This window comes from Carcharhinus amblyrhynchos, chromosome 9 (genome assembly GCF_965287045.1).
Source record: "Carcharhinus amblyrhynchos chromosome 9, sCarAmb.v2.hapA, whole genome shotgun sequence".
NCBI classification, from domain to species: Eukaryota; Metazoa; Chordata; class Chondrichthyes; order Carcharhiniformes; family Carcharhinidae; genus Carcharhinus; species Carcharhinus amblyrhynchos.
In genome coordinates, this window is record NC_137332.1 from 5,348,946 (window position 1) to 5,374,352 (window position 25,407).

Genomic DNA, 25,407 nt, shown 5'->3' on the forward strand with positions numbered 1-25,407 from the left:
ACCGTGTGGACACATTTATCTGTAAGTGTGATATACCCCTGCCAGGGGAGATCTTCACAGCGATACTTCAATAGTCACAAGCTTTAACAATAAAGGGAATAACCTTTAATTAATTCATTGGAAACACAAATTGCTGCAAAAATTCGCAGGTTCTGGCAGTGTGTGTGGAGGGAGGAACACAATTAATGTTCCTTCAGAGCAAAGAGTCATGTTGGACTCAAAATGTTAACTGTTTCTCTCTCCACACATTCTTCCAGAGTGTTTCTAGCATTTTCTGTTTTATTTCAGATTCCCAGCAGTTTTTTTGCTTTTATTCTTAGATGGAGCGATATGAATTTATTGCCTTCGAATTCCCCCCTTTAAAATGGTCAGAAATGTATTACTATTGTACAGATATCAAGAAGACTGAGAGTTGATCTTTTCGGCGCATCTTAAGTGAGGTGGGAGCAGTTCAGCTTGTAAAGACATGTATTATGTAATGTCATACAGACCAGTGAGAATTGTGTATTGATACCTTATTCTTCCTGGTTTCCAGTTTACAAACTGGAAGGAATTGCCAGAAGAGAGATCTTTGGCTACTGCCTACCTCAAACTGTTTGGACAAGAGTTGGCGTTCACTCAGCTGAGAAAGGAAGCCCTTGATATCATTAAACAGGTAGTGAACTAAATAAAACAAAAGAATACTTTGATGAAATGAATGAACAATGAGATTGCCCATTTGGCATCATTGAATTATTTATTTTCTTTCCCAGAAATTCACCAGCCCAATTGACAGTTATGTGAACAAACTGAAAGAAGGAGTCAGTTTCAATCCTTCCAAGGCACTGGTGGCAGTTGAGATGCGACATGTTGTTCCTACTGTTGTCGGCCTGCCAATGGAACTGGGCATCACTTCAACTGCTGTAGTGGTCTCCAGTGTAAAAGGTGATGTTTGCAATGGATATTTGAACTCAAAACCAAACTTGACCTTCAGGCTGGGGAGTAACTGGCCAGGAATGTGAAATCTGTACAGGTATTTCTCCATCCTGTCAATGTGAGATGATGTTTCCTCTTCATGTTCACCTGGTCTTTTCACAAGTTGACACATATTATAGCTGATATGAGTTCAGTGCCAGACAGGTGCTAACCAGTGGCATGTGAACACATATTGGAACATTTAGTCTGGAATAGAGTCATAAAGCAATATAACACAGATATAGGTCTTACATGAAATATATCTGTCAATATATGAGTACTCAACAATCATAATTTTGTTTTTTTACACACTCCAAATGTCCGCTCTGGTTCCCCATTAATAAACTTCCTCGGTTACTCATTTCCAAGATTCAGCTGAATTCTCGCCTCAACCAAGGTATACTGGTCAAATTACTACCACTGCAATCTATCTTGACATAAATTGTTACGTATTGCAGAGATTTAATCTGTTTTATGTGCTTACCGTGGCTGCTTACTGTGAATGCCTTCTATTATTTTACAGTGTGTCTGTACATACAAGGTATCCAGGCAGGGATGGAACTCCAAGCAAATGAATGTTCAATTATCCCCATGACAGTAAGTGCAAAGATAAACTTGAAAGAGGATAATTTTGGGGTTAATACTTTCTCAGAGAACAGGATTCTCTCCATGACATAGGTAGAGATATATTGTATGAATACCTGATAATAATTTGATGTCTGATGTCTTATTATAACCCACTGGTCCATAACTCCCGATCAGTGGCGGAAAGTTTGGGGCCACCAGAAGTGAAAGTAATTTTTGCGCATTTACTCTCCTTGAAAAATATCACCCGAATTCCCAATGGGATCAGCAGCAATCGGCACAGGAGGACCCCTAGCCTCGCCCCCTTATGACGCTGCTCCTCTTGCGTCACTGGCAGGAGTAGAGCTCAGAATTTATTGGAACAGGTGCTTCATTCCGCCTTGTTGTCCAACGAGGGGCATACACGCGACAGGTCGTACAAGGGCTGCTCTTGGATGTTTCGAGAGTAGCCTAGTGCTTCACATCGTTAGTATACGCTTAAACTGGACCAGCTGATGGGCAACACGACAGCTCAGTGACTATCACTGTTTGCTGTGCAGATACATGGATTTGAGTCGGTGTCTGTGGGAGTTTGCGCATTCTCCCCGTGCCTGCGTGGGTTTTCTCCAGGTGCTCCGGTTTCCTCCCACACCCCAAAGATGTGCTCTTAGGCTGATTGGTGTAACAAATTGTCCCTAAATTAGTCTCCCCTCAATCTGGTTTCCAATGTGGAGTGCCATAAGCTTAGACAAGGGTCATGGGCGGAGAGGGGACTCACAATGTTAAAATGGCGGCGTGGGCTCGTTGGGCCGAAGGGCCTGTTTCCCGTGCTGTGATGTTCTTTGTTCTTTGTTCTTTGGGACATGATTTGGATCCCACCATGAGTTTGGGTTCAGGGAAGTTCACATTTTGGGCCATAGGTAATAGAACATAGAACATAGAACATAGAACACTACAGCACAAACAGGCCCTTCGGCCCACGAGTTGCGCCGATCACATCAACACCTACCAACCTACAGACCTATCTATAACCCTCAATCTCATTAAACCCCATATACTCATCCAGAAGTCTTTTAAAAGACCCCAGCGAGTTCGCCTCCATCACCACTGACGGCAGCCGATTCCATTCACTCACCACCCTCTGAGTGAAAAACTTACCCCTAACATCACTTCTGAACTTCCCTCCTTGCACCTTAAATCTGTGTCCTCTCGTAGCAACCATTTCAACCCGGGGAAATAGCCTCTGAGAGTCCACCCTATCTATTCCTCTCAACATTTTGTAAACTTCTATCAGGTCACCTCTCAACCTTCGTCTCTCCAGGGAAAAGAGTCCCAGCTCCCTCAACCTAACTTCATAAGGCATGCCTCCCAGTCCAGGCAACATCCTTGTAAATCTCCTCTGTACCCTCTCAATAGCTTCTACATCTTTCCTATAGTGAGGCGACCAGAACTGCGCACAATACTCTAAATGAGGCCTGACAAGGGTCTTATAAAGTTGCAGCATTACCTCCCGACTCCTAAACTCAATCCCTCGATTAATGAAGGCCAGTACACCATACGCCTTCTTGACCACCTCCTCCAGCTGCGAGGCCGATTTAAGAGTCCTGTGGACCCGGACCCCTAGATCCTTCTGCTCTTCAACACTACTCAGACTTCTGCCCTTGATAGTGTACTCGTTCATCCCGTTGGTTCTGCCAAAATGATCTAAATCTGTCCATCATTAATATTCTTCTTCCTTGTTTATTAATAATTCTCACATTTAACTTCTAACAGAAGGTCCATGGATGTTGTCTACACGGATTTTAGTAAAGCATTTGAAAAGGTCCCTCATGGCAGGCTGGTGCAAGAGGTTAAATCTCACAGGATCAATGGTGAACTCGCTAGATGGGAACAGAACTGGTTTGGTCATAGAAGACAGAGGGTAGGAGTGGAGGGGTCTTTCTCTGATTGGAGGTCAGTGACTAGTGGTGTTCCACAGGGGCTCTGTACTGGGATCTCTGCTGTTTATGATATGATTTGGAAGAAGCTGTAGCTGGTCTGATTCGTAAGTTTGCAGACGACACAAAGATTGCTGGAGATGTGGATAGTGCTGGATATTGTCAGAGAATTCAGTAGGATATAGACAGGCTGGGAAATGGCAGATGGAATTTAATCCAGATGAATACGAAGTGATGCATTTTGGTAGATCTAATGCAGGGGGAGCTATACAATAAATGGGAGCACCATCAGGAGTATAGACACACAGAGGGATCTGGGTATGCAAGTCCACAGTCCTTAAAGCTGGCAACACAGGTGGAAAAGGAGGCGAAGAAGGCACATGGCATGCTTGCCTTTATTGGATGGGGCATAGAGTATAAAAGTTGGCGTAAGATGTTGCAGTTGTATAGAACGTTGGTTAGGCCACATTTGGAATATTGCATCCAGTTCTGGTCACCACACTACCGGAAGGACGTGGAGGCTTTGGAGAGAGTGCAGAAAAGGTTTACCAGGATGTTGCCTGGTATGGAGGGTCTTAGCTAGGAGTGAGATTGAGTGAGTAAACTAGGGTTGTTCTCCCTGGAGAGATCAAGGTTGAGGGGCAATCTAAAAGAAGTTTATAAAATTATGAAGGGCATCGATAGGGTGAACAGTTGGAAGCTTTTTCCCAGATCGGAAATGACAAACACAAGGGGTCACAAGTTCAAGGTAAGGGGAGGGCAAAGTTCAATACAGGTATGCGGGGGACGTATTTTGAGGATGGTGGGGGCCTGAAACACACAACCAAACAAGGTGGTTGAGGCAGACATGCTAGGATCTTTTAAGACTTATTTAGATAGCCACATGGACAGACTGGGAATAGAGGGATACAGACAGATAGTCTAGTGCATGATTGGCTGAGAAATGCCATGTGATGTTATGACTGTATGGAAGACACAATGGGCCATAACCTCCTGGCTCTTCAGTGTTACATTTGGGGTTATCCCAAAGATGTGCTAGGGACTCTGTCTTGAAAGCTCCCAGGTAAGGATTTATCTGGCAATTTTGCACAAGTGCTTACGACACCTGGACAACTGCGCTGGGTTGGGAACCATCTGGCAAAGTGATTTAAATTGGGTGTTTCTGCCAGGTTTACACTGCTGCATGGCCTGATTCTCTCAGCCCTTCCTGTCAACAGATCATTTGGTCCCACCAATGGAAACCACCCCCCCTCCGTCATCATGCTACATTCCCCAGCAGCAGAGGGTGCAAACCACGCAAAACACCACGGACATTGGCAGGACTGGAAGATCCCACCAGCAGCCAATGACAAGCCACCTGAGCTGCTGGAAAATCCAGCCAATAGTTACCCTGAAAGAGTTAGAAGGGAAAAAATAATTCTACCTTCAGAGTAACTCTTATAAACACCCAGACCAAACCCCACACGGTACACCCCATAAATCCTGAGTGGAACCCCATCACATCATTCCTTCAAACAAGCACCCACCCCTAATGCTATTCCCCACCCACATGGAGTTCCTGACCTGAGCCCCTGAGCTGAATAACAAACATCCCATCCCAAATCACCCCCCCCCCGAACCGGCCACCCTCCACCCGAAAAGCACCCCCCCAATTCTCCCTGACGTGACATCCTCTGACTCAACCAACAAACCACACCACCGTCACCCCTGCCTGAAAGACGCACCCTCCTATCCGGCCCCTCAGCTCTTTCAATGTGTGGATGCCTGGTCCCCTCAACACCCCGATGTCCAGACCCCCAACTCCCCCATGACACCCAAATCCCTACCCTTCACAATGCCTGGCCTAGGTCAGGAAGTTTGGGAGAAATAGGTGCTTTCCCTTCTGAGTGCCAGGCAGTCACTGCGAAATAGCATTGACATTCTGAGGAAGTTAACATTTACATCCAGACTAATTCTTTATTTCTTACTGATGACTCTCTCAGGCTGGTAAAGGTTTGGAACGGACGGCACAGAGAGACTATCCAGGCCACTAACACATCAATTTGAAGAGACCCATTGGAGAGACTCATACTGAAGAAAAGAATGAAGGGAAACTGGGTATTTGTGATCTAGAAATGACCAGAGAGGCAAAATGTTTCTCTCCTGAACATTTCCATGTTGGGACAAATGGAATCTCACAAAGTTTGCATCATTGTGCTCTCCTGCTGGAACATAAGTAGATACTTTATTATCGACCTGTTCCCTCAGTGTCAGGAGATGCTGTTCTTTATTGGTTGGATGGTTGATAATGTCATTAAGTAAGTGAAGGATGGGGGTGGGGGAAGAGAGAGAAGATTGTATCCATGTGGTTCAAGGCCTGAGTAATTCCTGCTCTTATCTGCTGTCATCTCTGAAACTATTCACAAAACTTTCTTTCAATTTGCTGGATACAAGATATGACAATAAACTTTCCATTCATTATCTAATGGTGTTTCAATCACCGTGAAACATAAACAGCTTTATACCAACAAGATCTTACATAGAATTACATGTTTAGCAGGTACAACACAGAAACAAGCCATTCAGCCATTGTTTCTATCCCTGAGAATCTTCACTCAGTTCATTTCATCCCCACTCACTTCAGTTCAGCCTACCAGCAAAAATCCTTCTCTTCTTCCCAAACACAGGGTTTTCATGATGACTGTAGGAAAACATACAGAGTGAATGTGAAAAGAGAAATTTGGGAATGAAAATTTCTCAAGAAAGGGGAAAAGAGCTGAGAACGGTTCAAGAATAAGTACATGTCAGAACTAGGGAAAGTCATGTTCCAAGATTCAAGGGTTGAATGTTGCACCAGATACAGAGGTTGGAGTGATAGTGGGTGGAGAGGTTCAGTGATGAACATTACTGAATTCAATGAGATTAAAACTAGATTTGTGATTAATTCTATACAACACACAGGAGAGAAAAGAACATAAGAAATAGGAGCAGGAGTAGGCCATCTAGCCCTTCGAGCCTGCCCCGCCATTCAATAAGATCATGGCTGACCTGAAGTGGCTCAGTTCCACTTTCCCCCTTTCTCCCCATAACCCTTAAAAAGTGTTTGATGATGAACATTAAGAGACTGAAGAATGGGAGGGAGCATTCCAACCTGCTTTGGAAAAGACCTGATGGAAGAGGCTTCATGGATGAATGCTGTCCAAGACAGAGGCAAGGAGAGGTTTAGGGGTAATTTGTTGCATAATGCAGGAAAAGGGCTGGAATGGGTTTGAGGGTAAATTTTGGGAAATGATGCTGGGGGGAGGGGTGACTGTGTGTGGTAATGGTAAAGATGTTGGAACGTGACTGATCCCAAGGTAGGGAATAAGGAGGGATGCAAATTTCTCCAGAGATGGAAGACGTGATGGATTTTGATTTGATTTTGTTTATTATTGTCACATGTATTAGTACACGGTGAAAAGTATTGTTTCTTGTACACTATGCAGAAAAAGCATACCATACATAGAGAAGGAAAGAAGAGAGTGTAGGATGTAGTGTTACAGTCATAGCTAAGGTGTAGAGAAAGATCAGCTTAATATGATGTAGGTCCATTCAAAAATCTGATGGCACCAGGGAAGACACTGTCGGTTGGGACATGACTTCAGACTTTTATAACTTTTTTCCTGATGAGAAGTTGGAGAATATGTTTGGGGTGCATGGTGTCCTTAATTATGCTGGCCACTTTTTGAGGCAGCGGGAAGTGTAGATAGAGTCAATGGATGGGAAGCTAGGTTGCTTCCCATCCATTGGGCTTTGTTCACAACCTTTTGTAGTTTCTTGTAGTTTTGTGCAGAGCAGGAGCCATACCAAGCTGTAATACAACTAGAAAAAATATTTTCTATGGTGGATCTGTAAAAGTTGGTGAGAGTTGTAGCAAACATACCACATTTCCTTAGCCTCCTGAGAATGTAGAGCTGTTGGTGAGTTTCTTACCTAAAGCGTTGGTGTCGAGGGACCAGCACAGGTTGTTGGTGATCTGGACGCCTAGAAACTTGAAGCTCTCGACCATTTCGCCTTCATCCCCATTGATGTAAACAGGGGCATGTTCTCTAATATACTTCCTGACACCTAAAACTATCTCCTTTGTTTTGCTGACATTGAGGGAGAGATTATTGTCATTGCACACTTCACCAGATTCTCTACCTCTTTCCTGTACTCTGTTGTGGTAAAGGTTAGAAATTGCAAAGTGTTTTATGAAGCCGGTCTGAATCATAAATTTTACATCTTGAATTTGGCTCGGATAAGTATGATATCTTCCAATTCAGATGTGATTCAAAAGGTCCACTAGGGAGTTTGTATCAAACTAAGTTCATTTAAGAATGTAACATGTATAGTAAGAAAATTAGCAAGAACTTTTATCAAGTACAAACAAGAACCAAAACAACCACTATAATGTATAACCTTTAACAAAGATATTCCAATCAAACCAAAACACTTGCCAAAGACAAACCCTCTTGAAACAGGTTCAACTCAGCAAAGTCTACTACTCACATTATAATGGAAAGTGAGGACTTTGGTTGAAGCCTGCAGTTCTCAGGATTCACTCCAAACAATCTGAAGACAAGGCAGCTTCCCAAAGCACCAGAAAGACTTTGGTCCAGCCCCCACCACAGCAGATTTTCACCCTTTCGGAAAACAAGTGAATTTCCAAAGAAATAATAACAGAGAGGCAGGGAAAACACTTCTCTTTAGCTTGCTGTCCCTTCCAAAACTAAAGCTCAAACCTGCAACTCCAAAACACATGACCATCCTCCTAAGAATGCAGGATCGTAAAATTGATACCAGGGTAAACACAAACAACCCTATTTAAGCAACTTAAATTGCAATAAAAGGACATTTCCAGACAAGCAGGCAACAATGACATTATTGGTGATGTGAGCAAAGAAACCATTGAAGCTGTGAGCAGAAATCATGTTTTAAAAAGAAACCTTTCTTAAAGGTATCCTAACATCACAGCTCTATCTCATTACTTTTGAGATCCAACCCACCATAGTGGTGTCATCAACAAAGTTGAGAATCGAGTTGGAGGGGAATTTGACCACACCGCATAGATATATAAGGTGTATAGGATGGGGCTAAGGACACAAGTTTGTATTGAGGATGATTTGTGGAGGAAATATTGCTGCCTATCCTTATTGATTGTGGACTGTGGGTTAGGAAGTCTAGGATCCAGACAGAAAGGGAGGTGTCAAGGTCCAGGCCACAGAATTCAGAGATGAGTCTTGTAAGAATAATGGTGTTGAAGGCTGAACTGTAGTCAATAAACACGAGTCTGACATAAATGTCTTTGTTATCCAAGTGTTCCAGCATTGAGTGGTTTTCCTCAGAGATCAGTTCAGGGACCTTTGCTGTTTGTAATATATATGAATGATTTGGAGGAAAATGTAACTGGATTGATTAGTAAGTTTGCGGATGATACAAAGGTTGGTGGATTTTCGGATAGCGATGGAGACTATCAGAGGATACAGCTGGGTACAGATCAGTTGGAGACTTGGGCAGAGAGATGGCAGATGGAGTTTAATCCGGACAAATGTGAGGTAATGCATTTTGAAAGGTCCAATACAGATACGAAATGTACAGTAAATGGCAGAACCCTTAAGAGGTAAGGGCAAAAGGGATCTGGGTGCACAGGTACACAGGTCACTGAAAGTGGCAATGCAGGCCGAGAAGGTAGTCAAGAAGGCATACGGCATGCTTGCCTTCATCAGCCGGAGTACTGAGTTTACAAATTGGCAAGTCATGTTGCAGCTTTATAGAACCTTAGTTAGGCCGCACTTGGAATACAGGCAGGAATTTTACCGGCATGAGGCTGGGTTCAGGTCAGCAAATGGCATTCTCCATTGGCCTCGAGTGGGATCGTGCAAAACTTGGGCAGACGTGCCAGTAAAATTCCATCCATAGTGTTCAGTTCTGGTCACCACAGTACTAGAAGGATGCGGAGGCCTTGGAGAGGGTACGGAGAAGATTTACCAGGATGTTGGAGGGCATTAGCTATGAGGAGAGGTTGGAGAAACCTGGTTTGTTCTCACTGGGGCGACGGACATTGAGAGGAGACACGATAGAAGTCTACAAGATTGTTGTAGGTAAAATAATACCTCAGACTGTTAGTGAGTCAAAATACAGTGGGTTTTATTCCAAAGCTTTGGGGAGAAACTGACTCCGATTAAGGCTTACCAGACTTCTCGTAGAACACAAACACAAGTGGACATTTATACATTATGAGCTCCAGTAGGAATCATGATTCAAAGTTCCAATTCCTGCCAGACCTCCAGTTCTTCCTTCCTGGGTCATGATGCAGCCCCACAGTTAATCAAGAATTACAGTCCTGCAGACAGGACACAGGAAAACCCTTCTACAGCAGTACCGGCATCCCTTTATTTGAAGTTACTTGTGCGATCGTGGCTGTCCCAGCAGGTCTCTTCCTGTTAAAAGCCGGTACCGTGATCTGCCATCAGCAGCTGTTAAAAGCCGGTATCGTAACCTACCATCCGTGTAATGATTCCCACTAATACAAACAAGTAAGATTTGCAAAGTCTACAAAATAACAGTCACACCTAACTATCAGCCGTAATAAAAGTTTCACATACTTTAACATGAACAACTAACTTACGTTACTGCCAGGAACAGTATCAGCTTAAAGAGATCAGTCATGAGGAAGGGTTATGTTTGTGACATATTCTAGGTACAAAATCCATCAACCCTTTCCCTTCAGGTACAAAATGCATTCATCCTTTTCCCTACTTCAAGATTATGAGAAGCGTGGACAGAGCGGATAGTCAGAAACTTTTTCCCAGGGTGGGAGAGTCAATTATTAAGGGAGCGTAGGTTTAAGGTGTGAAAGGGTAGGTTTAAAGGAGATATACAAGGCAGATTTTTTACACATAGAGTGCCTGGAACTTGTTGCTGGGAGAGTTAGTGGAAGCGGATACAGTCTTAACTTTTAAGCGGCACCTTGACAAGTACGTGAATAGGATGGGAATAGAGGGATATGGTCCCCAGAAAGGTAGGGGATTTTAGTTAAGTCAGACAGAATGGTCAGTGCAGGCTTGGAGGGCCAAAGGGCCTGTTCCTGTGCTGTAATTTTCTTTGTTTTTTTGAGTGTAAGAACAGGGAGATAGCATCTCCTATGGACTTGTTATGGCAGTAGGCGAACTGTCGTGGATCCAGGCAATCTGGGAGCCCAGAATTGAGTCGTACCATGACTAACATTTTGAAGCACTTCATAACGATAGATGCCAGAGTCACCCGCTGATAGTCATTAAGGCATGGGGCCTAGCTTTTCTTTGGTACAGGGATGATCATTGTCTTCTTGGTGTCAAGAGAGGTTAAAAATGCTACAAATACCCGCGCCCGCTGGTCCATGTGGTTAACTTACAAGAAGACTGATCTGATGTCAGCGATGGTGACCCCTGACATCAGTTCGGCCGAGACTTCTGGGCAGAAGTCGTGCGCTCACTGACCTCTTCCTCAAAATGGTCATATAATGCATTCAGCTCATCAGAGAGGGCTGCATTGGCGCTCGTGATTCTACATGCCTTCAGCTTGTAATCTGTTATGTCTTGCAGGCCTTGCCACAGTCAGTGGCAGTCTGTGTGGCTGGGACTCTATCTTGATCCGGTGCTGTCTTTTGGCATCTTTGATGGATCTCCAAAGATCATATCTGGATTTCTTGTATCAATCAGTGATGCCTGACTTGGAGCCTCAGACCTGGACTTCAGCAAGCAGTGGGTTATCCCTATTCATCCATGTTTTCTGGTTGGGAAACAATTGGATTTGGTTCTTTGGCACACAATTTTCCACACACTCACTAAGGAAGTCAGTTACTATAATGGTGTACTGGTTCAGAAGGAGGGTGGGGAATCAGGGATTCAAGGGTGAGTATTGACCAAGGCAGGAAGGGATAGTGACAGAGAGGATCACTGATGAATATTGGTCCAGAGATGGAAGAAGTGGGACCAAGGGCAGGAAATCAGAAGGTCTGGGGTGAATATTAGGAAAGATGGGGAGGGAGGAGATGGGAAGAGAGAAACAGGGAATAATATTAACAAAGGCCTGAGAGAAGGAGAGTGACGCTGAACAAGGAAAGTTGGCCAAGAATGGGAGGAAATACTGCAGAGGTTAACAGATAATGTTGCCAAAGACAAAGAGTGTCAGAGAAGATAACTTCCCTACAAAGTTACATTTAACAGCATGAAGCTTGCGTCAACATTTCCCTATTAGCACAAAAAGCAAGACAGAGATAGAGATACCCAGGAGTCGACACTATCACTCCCGTGAAGCTCAATTTAAAGAAAGGATCTCACTGTGACTGATCGATCTTCAAATCCGGTGGAGAGGATGTACTGGAGTTTGACATTGGCGCAGGCTCTGGCAGTGCAGGTGCTGTGGATCGCCAAAAGTTCCGAACAACTAAGTCTAGATTCATGTCCATGTTCAGACAAGCATTTATGTGAGCCTGTAGTTCCGCGAGACCGACGCCGAGTCGAGGTGGGTGTCTCAGACCATTCAATCCCCTCCGGAAAAGAGTTCATTGATTTGAAGTTGTGTTTTTGCAGTGTATTGCGCAGCAACGCTTGGAATGGAGCATTGGGACGTGAACTGGTGTCTTTCCTCATGTGGTCCAGCTCCTCTCAGCCACACTGTTGTGGAAGCTCTGAGAGATTCTCCTCTTTAGGATGTTCTTTCTGTCCCCGGGACTGGCCTGGGTTCGGTTGGGGAAGAGAGTTCACCGGTCAGTCTCCGGTCTGGGCTCCCGGGGAGCCTGACAACACCAGGTTTTAGTCCAACCTATTTATTTGATAATATACTCGCAAGCTTTCGGGGTTAGCCCCTTCGTCAGGTGAATGGAGAGTTCTGGCCTCAGACAGAGCATATAAAGCACAGACAGTTTAGAGATTACTGATTAGAATGCGAATCCTTACACCTAACCTGCTGTTCAAGACCTGAAGTGGCTGACAATGTGAGTGGAAGGAGCACTGATCACAGTTTAAAGAGATGTGTATTGTCTCCAGACAGTACAGTAAGTGAGGTTTTGCAAACAGGATTCGCATTCTAATCAGTAATCTCTAAGCTGTCTGTGCTTTATATGCTCTGTCTGAGGCCAGAACTCTCCATTCACCTGACGAAGGGACTAACCCGAAAGCTTGCGAGTATATTATCAAATAAATAGGTTGGACTAAAACCTGGTGTTGTCAGACTTTTCACTGTGTTTACGCCAGTCCAACGCCGGCATACCCACATCCCGGGGAGATACAGACTGGAGAGGGATCGTTAACACAAGCCCAGGATCAGGAACAGGCTGAGGGTGTGAGTCAGGCTGGGGGAGAGGTGAAGCTAGTGTAGAGGCACAAGGAGCAGGTCAGAGTATTGTTAAAATGTAAAGTGAATGGTATGGTATATATGTTAAAGTGTGAATGTTGCTATAGTTACAGCCTGTGTAAAACAGGACATCTGTAACACTAAACAATGCAAAGATATTTCAACAAGTGTTGCGCCAATAAAATGTTTATTTTAAAATATTTCTCTGATGTGCTGAATCTTAAATGATGTGTGATCTCACTCTGACAGACTAATACCATGGTTGATGTTTATACTTTTCCCACAATATTGATTCTCCAAAATGCTAGTTAAAAATTCTGGAATCACATGGAATTAAATTATGATTTGACCTCAGTCATTGTAAAAACTGGGATCCTGGTCCTGATTAAACTGAATACAATTTAGCGAATATTTCAACAAACATTGATATCAAATGACTATGTAACTGGTGTGTAGTTGATGAGGTTAGTAATTCCCTTAGAGTAATGTTTTTTTTTAATGTTGTATCATGTCCTTCATTACTGTAGCTGACAGCTTTATTTTTCTCCCAGGTCATTATCTTTGATAATGGAGGAAAGGATTACCAACATTATGATTGGTCAAGGATTACCACAGTTATAGCCAGTCGCCAAGCTGAAGCACAGATTTTGTGTATTGCCCATGAAAATAAAGTTCGGGTTATCGCGAAAGGTAACACATTTTATCAAAGGAAAATCAGATATTTCTGATCTCTATTACGAGCTGTATTATTGAAGAACCACTGAAAAAAAACGTGAAGTTCCTTGAGCCAAATGGGCCTCTTTGTGTGCTATTTATTTTATAAGTCGACGGCATTAGAGTATAAAAATTCCCCTGCAGGTTGCAATCTGCAAATATTCAATATTCAACATTTTAATCAATGATAAAGTAACAATCTTCATTTTACACTGAAGGCACTAGAAAAATGCAAGTTGATGCATTTGTTGATTGTTGCTTGCATTTACAATGGGGCCTGTTTCAGTAACCTTGTTGCGGATTCAACTTAGTTAAGTTAATGGAAAAGGTCCTGAGGGATAGGACTTATGACCATTTGGAAAGATGCAGCTTAATCAGGGATAGTCAGCACAGACATGTGAGGGTAAATCTTGCCTCACAAATTTGATTGAATTCTTTGAGAGGAGGTAACTGAGTGTGTAGATGAAGGTAGAGCAGTTGATGTCGTATACTTGTGTTGTAGTGGAGAATTTCTTTTTTTCCGAGTTGTGATAGTAAAACTTAACGAAGTTTGATTTGAAAAAACAACTAGCTTTTATTATCACAAAACTGCGTGCAGTATATGGCAGAATCTTGGAAACAGAGAGCAGTCCCTGCAAACAGCTGACTCTATCCCAAGACTGCGCCAGCTACAAGACTCAGTTCCATAGTTATACCTTTTTCTTATCAGTGTACATGTTCAATTAGTAATACAAGCAGTAATACATCATCAATTGTATTAGGATCCGGTGACCTCTAAGACCTCTTTGTCTCTTCAATAATACCATTATCTGGTACCTTGAGGAGACAAGAAGGTTCTGTGATTTCTGATCATGTCTTGTTTTCTGATGTAATAAGAATTTCTGTGACTCCCTCATCCGACCTTATCTAATTTCCTGCATGTTATCTCAGGGTATATGAAGTAAACAGTATCACGACAGACTAAGGTCAGGCAGTTGACCTTCTCTGATGTTCATCGTGTCTTAGACGATGCGAAGTCAAACTTATCACAACAAACTGAGGTCAGGCAGTTGGCCTTCTTGGGTGTTAGTCATTTCTTAGGCTATTCAGGGTCAGTTTTAAAGGGTTCTGGCAATTTGGAATAGCTTGATCAGCTTTCCTTTATTTTGTACCAATTACTTGACCATTTTTCCCATCATGCCACTGCTTCATCCGTACGTGATCACACATGGATTTTAGGAAGGTGTTTGATAACATTCACCATGGTAAGCTCAAAAAGAAAGTAAGGAGGCGTGGGATAGAAGGAAATTTAGCCGATCGAATAGGTAATCGGCTACCTCAGAGAAGACAGAGGGTGGTGGTGGAGACAAAATTTTCAGACTAGAGGCCAGTTACTAGTGGTGTACCACAGGGATCAGTGTTGGGTCCTCTGCTATTTGTGATTTTTATCGATGACTTGGAAGAAGGGGCTGAAGGGTGGGTTAGTAAATTTGCTGATGACACCAAGATTGGTGGAATAGTGGATGAGGTGGAGGGCTCTTGTAGGCTGCAAAGAGACATTGATAGGATGCAGAGCTAGGCCGAGAAGTGGCAGATGGAGTTTAACCCTGATAAGTGCGAGGTGATTCATTTTGGTAGGACAAACTTGAATGCGGATTACAGGGTCAATGGCAGGGTTCTGAGGAATGTAGAGGAACAGAGAGATCTTGGGGTTCATATCCACAGATCTCTGAAGGTTGCCACTCAAGTGAATAGAGCCGTGAAAAAGGCTTATAGTGTGTTAGCGTTTATTAACAGGGGGTTTGAGTTGAAGAGTCGTGGGGTTATGCTGCAACTATACCGGACGTTGGTGAGACCACATTTGGAATATTGTGTGCAGTTCTGGTCACCTCACCATAAGAAGGATGCAGAAGCATTGGAGATTTACAGAATCTCCAATGCTTCCATTCCAATGCAGAGGAGATTTACAGAATGCTGCCTGGTTTGGAGAGTAGGTCTTATGAGGAAAGGTTGAAGGAGCTAGGGCTTTTCTCTTTAGAGCGGAGGAGGATGAGAGGTGACTTATTAGAGGTTTATAAGATGATGAGAGGGATTGATAGAGTGGACGTGCAGAGACTATTTCTTCGGGTGGATGTAGCTGTTACTAGGGGGCATAACTATAAGGTTCATGGTGGGACTTATAGGAGAGATGTCCAAGGTAGGTTCTTTACTCAGAGAGTGTTTGGGGTTTGGAATGCACTGCCTGCTGTGATAGTGGAGTCAGACACTTTAAGAACTTTCAAGCAGTTATTGGATAGGCACATGGAGCACACCAGAATGATAGGGAGTGGGATAGCTTGATCTTGGGTTCAGACATAGCTCGGCACAGCAACTAGGGCCAAAGGGTCTGTACTGTGCTGGTACTGTTCTATATAAGGAGCAGAAGGTTAAATCTATGTAAGAATCTACTGCAAGATAAAGCATCTTCTCCACATCGACTGTGTTAAGGCCTCTCAGGATCTTATGGGCAGAATTTTCCGTCCCTTCATGCCAATGGGATTTTCTGCCTTCGCTGCAGTGAATGGAGAATTGGCTGAACGCCAAGTTCTCCACTTCACTTCTGGCTTGCAGCGGCGGTGAGGTAGGAATGTTCGGAGAACTCCGGCCTCTGTGTTTCCATTGAGTCGCCTCTTGTTCTTTTCAAATCCAGCCTAACCTATCCAAGCATTCCTCAGAAGACAGTCCGACCAATCCAGTATGAGTTTAATTCATAGCGAGGGGGATTGAATATAAAAGTAGGGAGGTCTTGCTGCAGCTGTATAGGGCATTGGTGAGGCCACAGCTGGAGTACTGTGTGCAGTTTTGGGCGCCGCACCTGCGCAAGGATATTTTGGCCCTGGAGGGAGTGCAGAGGAGGTTTACTAGGCTGATACCGGAGTTGAGGGGATTGAGCTATGAGGAGAGGCTGAATAAACTAGGCTTGTACTCGTTAGAGTTTAGAAGAATGAGGGGAGATCTCATTGAGACGTATAAGATGATGAATGGGATGGATAGGATAGAGGTGGAGAGACTCTTCCCGCTCAAAAAAGACAGTAGGACTAGGGGGCACAGCCTCAAGATAAAGGGGAGGCGGTTTAGAACGGAGTTGAGGAGGAACTTCTTCACTCAAAGGGTGGTGAATCTCTGGAATTCTCTGCCCGTTGAAGTGGTGGAGGCTGCCTCGCTAAATATTTTTAAGAAGCGGGTTGATGGGTTCTTGATAAGAGAGGGGATTAAGGGTTATGGGGAGAGGGCGGGAAAGTGGAACTGAGCCACAACAGATCAGCCATGATCTTATTGAATGGCGGGGCAGGCTCGAAGGGCTAGATGGCCTACTCCTGCTCCTATTTCTTATGTTCTTATGTTCTTATGTTCTTAATTAATAAAAGTAAAAAACTGCAGATACTCGGAATGAAAACCTGAAAGCAGAAAATGCTGGATAAACTCAGCAGGTCCAGCAGCATCTTTGGAGAGAAACAGAGTTAATGTTTCCAGTCTTTATAATCCTTCCGCAGAAAATAAATCTTCTCATAACTGCTTCAAACACATTTACACCCTTCCCTAACAAGGGGATCAATACTGTGCAGAATACTTGAGGTGTGGTCTCACCAATAACTGAATAACTGACGCATGAACTCCCCACTTTTGCATTCAATTTCCCTTGTACCAAATGGTAACATTCTATTAATTTCAAATTAATCTTCCTAAAAAATGGTTGTAATTGCATACCATTATTGTTTTGCGATTAGGGCATTAGGACCATTAGATCCCACTACATCTCAAAGCGCTGTAATCTCCCACCATGTAGATAATGTTTTTTTAAACTTTTCCTGCAAAATGCTCAATTTTACATTTTCCCAAATTATGCTCCATTTGCTAGGTCTTTGTCCGCTCAATTAAACTATCTACATCCTTTTGTAGGCTCCGTATATTCTCTCCACATACCACTCTTTAGAGTCACAGAGTCATAGAGGTTCACAGCATGGAACAGGCCCTTCAGCCCAACTTGTCCATGCTGCCCATTTTTTTAAACCCCTCAGCTAAGCCCAATTGCATGCATTTAGCCCATATCCCTCTATACCCATCTTACCCATGTAATTGTCTAAATGCTTTTTAAAAGACAAAATTATACCCGCCTCTGCTACTACCTCTGGCATCTTGTTCCAGACACTCACCACCCTCTGTGTGAAAAAAATTCCCCTCTGGACACTTTTGTATCTCTCCCCTCTCACCTTAAACTTATGCCCTCTAGTTTTAGGCTCCGCTACCTTTGGGAAAAGATATTGACTATCTAGCTGATCTGTGCCCCTCATTATTTTATAGACTTCTATAAGATCATCCCTCAGCTTTTTATGCTCCAGAGAAAAAAATCCCAATCTCCTTATAACTCAAACCATCAGTTCCCAGTAGCATCCCAGTAAATCTTTTTTGCACACTTTCGAGTTTAGTAATATCCTTTCTATAATAGGGTGACCAGAACTGTACACAATATTCCAAATGTGGCCTTACCAATGTTTTATACAACTTCAACAAGACGTCCCAACTCCTGCATTCAGTGTTCTGACCGATGAAACCAAACATGCTGAATGCCTTCTTCGCCACTCTGACCACCTGTGACTCCACTTTCAAGAAGCTATGAACCTATACCCTAGGTCTCTTTGTTCTGTAACTCTCCCCAACGCCCTACCATTAACTGAGTAAGTCCTGCCCTGGTTCAATCTACCGAAATGCATCACCTTTGTGTCATGAGCAAATTTATCTCCCATATCTTCGAGCCCTTCATTCACATCATTTATATAAATTGAAAACGTTGAGGCCCCAGCACTGATGCTTGCGCAAACCACTCATCAATCTTGCCAACCAATAAAATATGCATAGAACAGTCTACATAGAACATCAATGTTGTGCCTAGCTATGTCCAAACCCAAGATCAAGCTATCCCACTCCCTATCATTCTGGTGTGCTCCATGTGCTTATCCAATAACCGCTTGAAAGTTCCTATATTGTCCAACTTCACTATCACAGCTGGCAGTGCATTCCACACCCCAATCACTCTCTGAGCAAAGAATCTACCTCAGACATCCCTCCTATATCTCCCACCACGAACCTTATAGTTATGCCCCCTAGTAACAGTTACATCCACCTGAGGAAATAGTTTCTGAATGTCCACTCTATCAATCCCCCCTCATCATCTTATAAACCTCTATTAAGTTGCCTCTCATCCTGCTCTGGTCTAAAGAGAAAAGCCCCAGTTCCCTCAACCTTTCCTCATAAGACCCTCCAAACCAGGCAGCATCCTGGTAAATCGTCTGTGCACTCTCTCCAATGCTTCCACGTCCTTCTTATAGTGAGGCGACCAGAACCACACACAGTATTCCAAATGTGGTCTCACCAAGGTCCTGTGTAGTTGCAGCGTCTCTCCACGGCTCTTAAGCTCAAACTCCCTGTTAATAAACGCTAACACACTATAAGCCTTCTTCACAGCTCTGTCCACTTGAGTGGCAACCTTCAAAGATCTGTGAATATAGAACATTGAACATTACAGCGCAGTACAGGCCCTTCGGCCCTCAATGTTGCGCTGACCAGTGGAACCAATCTAATGACCCTCTAACCTAAACTATTCCAATGTTATCCATATGCCTATCCACTGACCATTTGAACACCCTTAAAGTTGATGAGTCCACAACTGCTGCTGGCAGGGCATTCCACACCTTTACTACCCTAAGAACCCCAAGATCTCTCTGTTCCTCTACATTCCTCAGAACCCTGCCATTGACCCTGTAATCTGCATTCAAGTTGTTCTACCAAAATGAATCACCTCGCGCTTATCAGGGTTAAACTCTATCTGCCACTTTTAGGCCCAGTTCTGCATCCTATCAATGTCTCTTTGCAGCCTACAAGAGCCCTCCACCTCATCCACTACTCCACCAATCTTGGTGTCATCAGCAAGTTTACTAACCCACCCTTCAGCCCCCTCTTCCAAGTCATTGATAAAAATCACAAATAGCAGAGGACCCAGCACTGACCCCTGTGGTACACCGCTGGTAACTGGCCTCCAGTCTGAAAATTTTCCCTCCACCACCACCCTCTGTCTTCTATGAGACAGCCAGTCACTTATCCAATCGATCAAATTTCTCTCTATCCCACACCTTCTTACTTTCTTCATGAGCCTAGCATGGGGAACCTCATCAAATGCCTTACTAAAATCCATGTTCTACCTTCAACTGCTCTACCTTCATCTACACACTTAGTTACCTCCTCAAAAACTTCAATCAAATTTGTGAGGCAAGACTTACCCCTCATGAAACCGTGCTGACTATCCCAGATTAAGTTCCATCTTTCCAAATGCTCATAAATCCTACACCTCAGGATCCTTTCCATTAACTTACTGACCACCGAAGTAAGACTAACTGGCTTATAATTACCAGGGTTATTCCTATTTCCTTTCTTGAAGAGAGGAACAACATTCCATCCTACATGTTTATTCCTACCCTCTGTTTCCTGTTAGCTTGCCAAACTTCTATCCTTGCCAATGTGTTACCCCTGCACCATGAGCTTTTATTTTTTTGCAGCAAATTTTGAATAGGCTCCTTATCAAATGCCTTTGGGAAATCTAAGTACATTACATCCAACAGATTCACCTTTATCCACAGTATATGGTACATCATCAAAGAGCTCCAATAAATTGGTTAAACATGATTTCCTTTTCACAAAACCCTATTGACTCAGCCTAATTACCCTGAATTTTACCAACTGCCTTGTTATAACATCTTTACTAATAGCTTCTAACATTTTTCCTTTGACAGATGTTAAGTTAGCTGGGTATAGATTCCTGCCTTCTGTTTCCCTCCTTTGGGACCTTGATGTGCAGGAAATAGCTATCACATCTGTCTAGTAAACAACAGTGATTACTCATCAAAAATAACTGCTTACTAACACATGCTGAAATGTTAAAGTTTAGTTGTTAGTCAAAAGTAAGGCTTACATTAACATTGCAAATGATCTTACTGTGAAATTCCCCTAGTCGCCACATTCCAGTGCCTGATGGGGTCAGTGCACCTAACCAGTACGTCTTTCAGATTGTGAGAGGAAACCGGAGCCCCCCGAGGAAACCCACACAGACATGGGGAGAATGTGCAAACTCCACTCAGATGGAGACCCAAGCCAGGAATAGAACCCAGGTCCCTGGTGCTGTGAGGCAGCAATGCTAACCGCCGTGCCACCTTGGCCACATTATTAAATGCTTAATAAAATCCTGAGGATGTGAAAAGCACTATATAAATACAAGTTCCATCCAAATCTTGATCTTCCTATTTGATGTTGGCAGTTCTGTTCTCTCAACTGTTCTAGGGTGTCATGTGCAACTCAAGCAGAAGTTGTAAACTGTGGTTTCTTCCTCATTTATCAGTAGATGTTACAAAAGATGATTTGCAAAATGCTCGGAGAGAAGCATCGTTCCAGGTCCGTCAAAGTCGTGCCCGAAGATTTTATCTGGATGGCATCTTTTTGGATGTGCAGTTCCATGCTGATGCTGGATCTGAGGTGACTCACGCAGTCACTCGGCTTGTTAATGAAACTGCACAATCGTTGCGCCTTGCAAAACCTGGATCAAAGGTAAATACATTTTTCTTTCACTTTTGGGAAGTTGTGTTTATTGTAATTAATTGTGAACGAGTATGGATATATTTTTGGATAAATGAATTGAGATCGTGATTTCTAACTCCTGTTCGTGCATCATCTGGGGAAGGTTTGAAACTTCAAGTTTACTTTATTAGTATCACAAGTAGGCTTACACTAACACTGGATTGAAGTTACTGTGAAAATCTCCTGCCCCACACACCCCGTGTTGAATTTTAAAACTAATTTAAGTGATGCTTTGAAGATGTCAAAGAGAGAATTAGGAAGCATAGGTTGGACTAGGAGACTACAGGGTCTCGGAACATCCGAAATGTGGAGTTTTTTCAAGGAGCAGCTACTGCGAGTCCTTGATATGTATGTCCCTGTCATAGAACATAGAACATAGAACATTACAGCGCGGAACAGGCCCTTCGGCCCACAATGTTGCGCCGACCAGTCTTATTTTTAAAAAAAAACATTGACCCACTAATCTAAACCAATCCCTTTTCGTCCATAAACCTATCCACCAATCTCTTAAACGCCCCCAAACTAGGCGCATTTACAACTGCAGCAGGCAGGGCATTCCAGTCCCTCACCACCCTCTGGGTAAAGAACCTGCCCCTGACATCCGTCCTATAACTACCCCCCCTTAATTTAAAGCCATGCCCCCTCGTGCTAGATTTCTCCATCCGAGGAAACAGGCTATCACCATCCACCCTATCTAAACCTCTAATCATCTTATATGTTTCTATAAGATCCCCTCTTAGCCGCCTTCTTTCCAGTGAAAACAACCCCAAATCCCTCAGTCTCTCCTCAGAGGACCTCCCCTGCATACCAGGCAACATCCTGGTAAACCTCCTCTGCACCCTCTCCAAAGCCTCCACATCCTTCCTGTAATGTGGGGACCAGAACTGCACACAGTACTCCAAGTGCGGCCGCACCAGAGTTGTGTACAGTTGCAACATGACGCTGCGACTCCTAAATTCAATCCCCCTACCAATAAACGCCAAGACACCGTACGCCTTCTTAACAACCTTATCTACTTGATTCCCAACTTTCAGGGATCTATGTACACATACACCTAGATCCCTCTGCTCCTCCACTCTATTCAAAGTCCTCCCGTTAGCCCTATACTCAACACATCTGTTATTCCTACCGAAATGGATTACCTCACACTTCTCCGCATTAAACTCCATCCGCCACCTCGCGGCCCAGCTCTGCAACCTGTCCAAGTCACCCTGCAAACTTCGACACCCTTCCTCACAATCTACCACACCTCCGACTTTGGTGTCATCAGCAAACTTACTAATCCACCCAACTATACCCTCATCCAGATCATTAATAAAGATTACAAACAGCAGTGGCCCCAAAACAGATCCCTGAGGCACACCACTCGTAACCGAACTCCATGATGAATAATTACCATCAACCACCACCCTCTGTCTCCTATCTGCTAACCAATTCCTGATCCAAGTACCTAAATTACCACCAATCCCATACATCTGCATTTTCTGCAGAAGCATACCATGGTGAACCTTATCAAACGCCTTACTAAAATCCATATATACCACATCTACTGCCTTACCCCTATCCACCTCTTTGGTCACCTTCTCAAAGAACTCAGTAAGGTTAGTAAGGCACGACCTTCCCGCTACAAAACCATGCTGACTATCTCTAATCAATTCATTACTCTCCAAATAACTATAAATCCTATCCCTAATAATTCTTTCTAAAACCTTGCCCACTACAGAAGTAAGACTCACTGGTCTATAATTCCCAGGGAAGTCTCTGCTCCCCTTCTTAAATAATGGGACAACATTCGCTGTCCTCCAATCTTCCGGTACTATACCAGAGACCAACGACGACCTGAAGATCAGAGCCAGTGGCTCTGCAATCACCTCTCTTGCCTCCCAGAGAATCCTAGGGTAAATCCCGTCTGGACCAGGGGACTTATCTATTTTCAACCCATCTAGAATATCCAACACATCCTCTGTATCAACTGCAATACTTTCTATTTTACACCCCTTCACCCCAGTGACCTCCTCAGCTACATTCATATCGTCCTGCGTGAACACCGAAGAGAAATAATGGTTCAATGCCTCTCCAATCTCTTCCGGTTCCACACACAACTTCCCCCTACTGTCTGTAACTGGCCCTAATCTTGCCCTAACCAACCTTCTGTTCTTGACATACCTATAGAACGCCTTAGGATTCTCCTTAATCCTATCAGCCAAAGTCATCTCATGCCCTCTTCTAGCCCTTCTTAACTCCCTCTTCAACTCCCTCCTAGCCAATCTAAAGCTTTCTACTGCACTATCCGAGCCCTCAAGCCTCATCCGAACATAAGCCTCCTTCTTCTTCCTAACCAACAAATCAACTTTTTTTGTGCACCACGGTTCCCTAGCCCTACCAATTCCTCCTTGCCTGACAGGGACATACCTATCACAGACCCACAGTAGCTGCTCCTTGAAAAAACTCCACATTTCAGACGTTCCTAGTCCCTGTAATCTCCTAGTCCAACCAATGCTTCCTAATTCTCTCCTAATGGCCTCATAATTACCCTTCCCCCAGCTAAAACTACTGACCCGAGGTTCATGCCTATCCCTTTCCATCACTAAGGTGAACGTAACCGAATTGTGGTCACTATCACCAAAAAGCACACCAACTTCCAAGTCTAGCACCTGGTCTGGCTCATTTCCCAGCACCAAGTCCAATATAGCCTCACCTCTAGTTGGCCTATCTACATATTGAGTCAAAAAACCTTCCTGCCCACTTTGAACAAAAACTGACCCCTCTAACGAGCTAGAGCTGTAGCAATTCCAATCAGTGTTAGTAAAGTTAAAATCCCCCATAACAATTACCCTATTACTTTCACTCCTAACCAGGATCGTCTCTGCAATCCTTTCCTCAACCTCTCTAGAACTTTTTGGAGGTCTATAAAAGACTCCCAACAGGGTGACCTCTCCTCTCCTATTTCTAATTTCTGCCCATACTACCTCAACAGACAAGTCCTCATTAAACTTCCTCTCTGACACTGTGATATAGTCCTTGACCAATAATGCTACTCCACCCCCCCTTCTACCTCCTTCTCTACTCCGACTAAAGCACTTGTACCCTGGCACCTGCAACATCCATTCCTGACCCTGCTCTATCCACGTCTCTGAAATGGCCACAACATCAAAGTCCCAGGTACTGGTCCACGCTGCAAGTTCATCCACTTTATTGCGAATACTCCTCGCGTTAAAGTACAAACATTTCAAACCTCGCTCCGCCCCACCCCCACAATGCCGTGCAATGCCGTCCCCTTCTATGCCCCCCTCACTTTCACCCCCTCTACCCAGGATCCCACAGGCAGGGAGGAATTGGTCGAGCTAGGGAACCGTAGTGCACTAAGAAAGTTGGTTCACTGGTTAAAAAGAAGAAGGAGGCTTATGTCCGGATGAGACTTGAGGGCTCAGGTAGTGCACTAGAAAGCTTTAGATTGGCTAGGAGGGAGTTAAAGAGTGAGTTAAGAAGGGCTAAAAGAGGACATGAGAAGACTTTGGTTGATAGGGTTAAGGAGAATCCTAAGGCGTTCTATAGATATGTTAAGAACAGAAGGTTGGTTAGGGCAAGATTGGGGCCAGTTAGAGACAGCAGTGGGAAGTTATGTGTGGAACCGGAAGAGATTGGAGAGGCATTGAACCAATATTTCTCTTCGGTCTTCACGCAGGGGGACATAAATGTAGCTGTGGAGAACACTGGGTTACAGGGTTGTAAACTGGACAATATTGCAGTTGATAAGGAGGATGTGCTAGATATTCTTGAGGGTTTGAAAATAGATAAGTCCCCTGGGCCGGACGGGATTTACCCTAGGATTCTCTGGGAGGCAAGAGAGGCGATTGCAGAGCCTCTGGCTCTGATCTTCAGGTCGTCGTTGGTCACAGGTATAGTGCCGGAAGATTGGAGGATGGCGAATGTTGTCCCATTGTTTAAGAAGGGGAACAGAGACTTCCCCGGGAATTATAGACCGGTGAGTCTTACTTCTGTTGTGGGCAAGGTTTTAGAAAAAATTATTAGGGATAGGATTTATAGTTATTTGGAGAGTAATGAATTGATTGGAGATAGTCAGCATGGTTTTGTGGAGGGTAGGTCGTGCCTTACTAACCTTATTGAGTTTTTTGAGAAAGTGACCAAAGAGGTGGATGAGGGTAAGGCAGTTGACGTGGTATATATGGACTTTAGTAAGGCATTTGATAAGGTTCACCATGGAAACCTTCTGCAGAAAATGCAGATGTATGGTATTGAG

At 43.8% G+C, this 25,407-nt stretch overlaps 1 protein-coding gene across 1 annotated transcript in view; it reads left to right on the forward strand.

Moving 5' to 3' along the window:
* The window catches only part of LOC145348254 (di-N-acetylchitobiase-like), a 59,290-nt gene that overhangs the window by 4,561 nt on the left and 29,322 nt on the right, over positions 1–25,407 (forward strand). The window contains exons 2-4 of the mRNA XM_080196455.1: positions 536–655; positions 753–924; positions 20,911–21,116. Coding sequence (XP_080052581.1) covers positions 536–655; positions 753–924; positions 20,911–21,116 — 498 coding nt within the window. The remainder of the gene's footprint in view (positions 1–535; positions 656–752; positions 925–20,910; positions 21,117–25,407) is intronic.